Genomic DNA, 5,600 nt, shown 5'->3' with positions numbered 1-5,600 from the left:
AGGGGGGCCGCAGCTGCTGTCATCACACTCAGCCCTGACAGGAGAGCCCGGAGCTGGTGCAGGGCCCAGGTTGGCAGCGGGGCTGGGTTACAAGGTTGTGCTTAGTGCAGGGGGAAAAGCGGCCCCTTGCCCGCCCCATGCCTGGCATCCCACGCTGTAGCCCCAGGCGGGCTGCTGTAGCTGCTCGCAGCCTGCCTGGGGCTGCCTGTTCCTGCTCCAGACAGCCCTGTGTGGGCTGTGAGTGGCTGCAGTGCAGGGCACCAGCCATAGGGCAGGCGAGGGGTGCTTTACCCTGACTGTGCTCAGCTTTTCCCCCGGCCACTTTTCTCCAGGCTCCTTCCCCACCCGGGGTCCTCCCCTGACCTACCCCCCTCCCTTCCCTCTTACCTGAGCTTCTGGCATGCAGCAGTCATGTGGTCCCAGGCCAGAAGCCCTGCTGGGGGTGGGGCTTGGTGAGCCCTGCTGTTGTGGGAGCCCGCTGGGCTTCCCCTGAGTCCTACTGCCCTTGGTTCCTGTCATTTTTGACAGGAACCAAGGGCAGATGAATATTAATTTTCTAAATTTTTTAGGGGCCCTGTGGGCCAGATAGAATGGCCTCTTGGGCCAGGTCCGGGCCGTGGGCCTTATTTTGCCTACCCCAATCTATTTCCAATAAAAATCAAAATGCTAATGGCAATTAAATCACCCTTAGGAAGTCTGAAAATTATTAGTCTGCTGGAAAGAGGAATTATTAGACATTTTTTCAGAAGCCTATGAGAATACTGAAATAACTGCTACCTTTTAAAGGCAATACTTTCTTTTGTGTTTGCAAAATCCATAAAAAAGCTTTGTGACACTTTACTAACAAATAAAACTCTTTTTCCTTTTTTTTTTTTTTTTAGACCCTAATCACAAAGAAACACTTCTTCATCTCTCTGTGAGACTGGGCTTGGTGAAACTTTCCCAGTTCCTGTTAGCACGGCCTAGTGGGACACTGGCATTAACCTTACCTGGTGAAGATGGAGCAACACCATTAGATTTGGCTTTACAGGATGGACATGCCAAACTTGTTGAAACCTTCACAAAGTGAGTGTAGTTGCTTCAAATCTCTGTTAAACTATTACTCTTTACAGCCAAAGAACAGAATGTTGTTTTTCTCAAATTAGGTTTAAGCTTAAGATATTTGCGTCTTGTTAGTGATAAATTTGTAGGCATGTAATCCAGTATTTTGAGATTAAAATAAATTTATGATGTGTTTTCTTTGATAGCTTAGGGTCTGTTGAATTTTTCTTTTCTAGAGTAAATAGTTTAGGCTTGGCATTTAGTCATTTACTTTAAAAATAATAATTAAAAATGATGCTTTTGCTTTGGATTTCTGAGAGCACCAACACAAAATTTGAAAGCACTTATGAGAGTATATGCAGTCTTTTGCATAGCATTGTAGTTTGAAAAGTGATATAGGAACGGCACCTTTATTTACTCATCAGAGTCCGTATTCACAGTTACAGCTGCTTAGTTCAATTACAAAAACAAAGTTTATACTATTCTTAAGTATACAGAACCAACCCAGAAAAATGACGTGAACTGCATTTTATTTCTCCTTTTGCATAAATGGAATTGTTTACTGAGTCACAATTACAAGTTTTGCTGGGGGAGAGGGAGGGGGAGAAAGATGTTGCATAGTTTAATATTCACAGAAATATTTCATTACATTAAAAATGTCCAGAAATTATTTCATGAAAAAATATTTAATGAAAAAAATTGAAAAGAACTTTTCAGGTAACTTCAAACATCCATTCCTGTGTGATATCAGTCACCTGACATGGCAACCATAGGCCTGTGCACAAGGACTTGATAGTGACATGGACACCACTGAAAAGTGGAACTTGATTAATTTATTTTTATTGTCAATGTTTGGACAAAGCAAAGAAATCCTGAAACAGTGAACAGTATACCTGGAGAAAAGCAAAGTCAATTTTTAAAGTTTTTTCTGTTTTAATTATCTGAAGAATCACTAAGGACAAGGATTTTTTTCTTTTAAATACAGTAAAACTCCAGTTTCATAAGTCTTGAGTCTTAGCTTTTGATAAACAGGGGCGTGGGGGGTTACCCATTAACAATCTAGGGAAGCTGTTCCTGAAACTATTAGGAAGTTTCAGTTTTGACCAGTAGCTTCCACGATTGAAACCTTCTACCCACCCTAATAAGCTTGTTTTAGCTCTCTAGATCTTATAGAAGCTGTTTTGTATTTGTGTTTGTCCGGATGATCATATTTTACCATTAATGCCTCCAGTTGAAAAGAAAAGACAAAGGGGACAGAAAATATAATATATATGTAAGAATTTAGTTAAAACTTTGTTTTGGAATGTAGGTCTTTTGTTCATGGCACTGTACAACATAGTTTTTGTGAGAATTATGCATACTTTTATTTGCATGAGAAAATTATTGAATGCCGGTATGGTACATTTTGTTATGAATGTCTCACTTGTTTGTAAGATTCAAACAATGCAGCATTCCCTTGAGGCACTTTCTGGTTTTCACTGCAATTGGCTAATAAACCTTCTTGCTGCCAGTTCCTTCTTACTACTATATATGGCAACTTTAACAGGAAAAGTGCTATTTCTATTTTACAGTAAAAAGGAAAAGTAGATACCAGCATGATTGACTGTTGCTTTATTTTTCTGCCTTTTATTCCTAAAGTAGCCATTTTTTTCATTTTGATGACTTAAAGGAACTAAATTTGCTGAATGGAATATTGGTAGCTGTTTGTTTGCCCAGCTGTGTTTTTCATGGATGTTTCATAGTTTCTACCATAAACTTTTACAGTGAATAAGTTAGGGTTTGGAAGTGCTGTGTACCAAGGAGAATGGGAAGGTCTACATGTTTATTTTTTCATTATACCTGCACACAGAGCTTACATTTTGATTGAAATAGCATGTTGTTTCAGTTTCCAGGGCAGTCATTCATTTGACATTTCTAGAGCTGAGATCAGTGAATGTGCTTTCCTGCGATTTGTTCATTCATCAGGAACTCTGACACTGACATTTAAGCACACTGCAGAACATTTACTGGAGTCTGATATTAAGCTCTTCAGAAAGTACTTCTGGGATAGGACCTTTCTTTACAAGGTAAGTAACAAGTTACCCCGATGTACAGAAGCATATTTTCTTTGATAATTTGCATTTGCTTACTATTGATACTTGATATGCGTGTTAGTGCTCTTCCTTAATATGTGAAGCTTTTAGGAATAGTAACTGGGTTCGTTCAGTAAACAAAGGAATATTGTGTTGGCTTTTCATTTGTGGTAAAGCAGTTACCTTTGTGTGCTACTGAAGTGTGTAAAATATTAAGACAGTTGTCTGAAAAACTTCTTTATCACAAAAGCTGGTTTCGATATAGCCACTTGCCATATAGCCAGTGCCTTCCTTTTAAATTCCATTATTTGCTTTTTCAGATTGCCTTCTCATTTGTATCCAGAATTGTAGTTTGAGGTATTTCATTAAGTTGTTGCTTTGTTGTTATTGCTTGTACTGAAATACCATCTAGGAGCCCCAGTCGTCTGTGGGTGACAGTGTCATTTCCCTCTCCCACCCCTCCCATCCCCCAGTCTGCAAACGCTGTTCCTGTTCCAGAATTTACAGTTTTGTTGTATTTCTTCTTTATTGTTTGAGCACTTCAGTGAGATACTTAAGTACAGTATATGGCTAACTATGCAAGGTGAGTACTGTCATGAACTTGAGTGGAAATGTTCAGGCTTAAAATTATGCCCATGCTTACCCTGCCTTCCTGATTTGGGGCCTCTGAGTATAAAAATTATTGGATTAAAAATGCTGTATAATATTATGTGTTATTTTTCTTCTTGGTTCTTAAGTTTTATTTCTGTTTTAGCTTTCCTTTCCCTCTATTTTGCTTTATTTTTGTACTATCTTTAATCACTTATGTCAGATTATTTTTTTTAATTGAAGAAGGAACTTGCATGTAAAGATCCACTTGATTTGTGGCCCAAACTTCCTTGTTTAGCTATTGCCTAGTTATGAGAGAAATCATGCCATGACCACAGCTCTATTTGATACACAATTCATAACATCTTTCTCTATAGCAAAATCAGAATTGTAAAAAAGAATGTAGCATTGTTGACTTCTGTAACTGTTCCTGGCTTTCATCAATTTCACACTTTTTTTTCAACATCCGAAGGGAAAAATAAAGAAAAAAATGCTAATCAATGTGCTATTTTAAAAGTGTGTGTGAATCCAAGCAAGAAAGATTAAAGTTTGCAAAATTCTGCAATGATCATTATATTCAGCCATTACATGTAGGCTTTTCTTCCTCCTGTAACAAAAAAACCCAGGATGAGACCTGTTCTTTTGTGGTTATAGCTTATCTCCTTCTCAGGAAAATCTATATGAGCTAGGGCTTTCAATGATGTAAGACCTTTGATGATAGGATTAGTGTACAGCGGAAACAAGCCACTATAATTAATGTGGCTTGATAAATTTTATACAGAGCTGAGGAAAGCCAGTTGTCATGAACTCTGTTTGTGAGGATGGGGGAATAGGATTATCTGTGGGTAGCTAAAAGCAAGCTATAGGGTAAGCAAACAGGGTTTTTTTCTGTCACAACAGGGACTGCTCACCATCACAATAATACCTCTGAAGCTGAAGGAGTCTTCCAGATTTTAATATAAGAAGTTGTATTGAAATAAATGTAGAATTAGCTGTTCTTCTGTAGCATTCATAACTGCTGCTACAAGCTGAAGAGTGTACATCTGGCTTGACTGTGTATGAGCAAATGCCTTTCTGGCTGTTTTGCACAGCTCTTTATAACTATGGTCCAGGAAGGAGATATGACAAGAATGGCCTTTGTGGTGGCAGGTGACTTTTGGTTTTGTATGATTTCCTTGTGTCTCGATGGCTGTTGATGGATTTGTGTTTTTCTTTACCTTAACTGCTACTGTGGCTAGCTTTAGCCATTCTCTGCTCTCTTAGAGGATGAACCAGTTTGGGCAGAATAACTGGAGAGAGGTTTCCTGACAAGGCAAAGAACAGGGATAAGTTTGAAATATTCCATGCTCAGAGCCATCTTACATTGTAGGCATTACAGTAATGACACAGTTTTTAGTTTTGTGACTGAGGTGATAAGAAATTAGAGGAAAACTGGGTGTTAGGGGCTCAAAAGATGAAATTTGGAAGAAGCCTGAGCTTCTGTAGTGGGGGACTATGAATGTTCTGTGGCTTGAGTAGTTTGACTGCCTGTAAAAATTTCTTAATGTGTGGGTGCAAAGTGACATGCCTGGATATATCACATGTTAGTTTTTAGGTGAATACAGCCAATGCAGGGGTGGAGGAATTTAAGTGCAGGCAAGCAAATTTTATTTCCAGTAGCCAAAATTAAATATGATGTAGAAGAAAGTATAGAAGGAGCAGATCTTGCAAAAGGAGATTTATTTTCTCAAGCAGATCCCGGGATGTCATTCTCCTATTGTACTTGGCCTTGGTGAGGCTGCAGCTGGAGTACTGCATCCAGTTTTGGGCTCCACAATTCAAAAAGGATGTGGAGAAGCTTGACAGGGTGCAGAGGAGAGCCATGCGCATGATCAGAGGTCAGGAAAACAGACCTTATGA

At 39.1% G+C, this 5,600-nt stretch overlaps 1 protein-coding gene across 5 annotated transcripts in view; it reads left to right on the top strand.

Moving 5' to 3' along the window:
- Positions 1-5,600, top strand: part of ARHGEF28 (Rho guanine nucleotide exchange factor 28) — a 221,277-nt gene that overhangs the window by 93,515 nt on the left and 122,162 nt on the right. For all 5 annotated transcript variants that reach the window (XM_019532256.1, XM_019532253.1, XM_019532258.1 and 2 more), the window contains 2 exons: positions 882-1,065; positions 2,927-3,107. In XM_019532256.1, the coding sequence (XP_019387801.1) occupies positions 882-1,065; positions 2,927-3,107 (365 nt within the window). The remainder of the gene's footprint in view (positions 1-881; positions 1,066-2,926; positions 3,108-5,600) is intronic.

This window comes from Crocodylus porosus, unplaced genomic scaffold (genome assembly GCF_001723895.1).
Source record: "Crocodylus porosus isolate Cpor-Errol unplaced genomic scaffold, CroPor_comp1, whole genome shotgun sequence".
Taxonomy (NCBI): domain Eukaryota; kingdom Metazoa; phylum Chordata; order Crocodylia; family Crocodylidae; genus Crocodylus; species Crocodylus porosus.
This window is presented reverse-complemented; position numbering and strand designations above follow the sequence as displayed.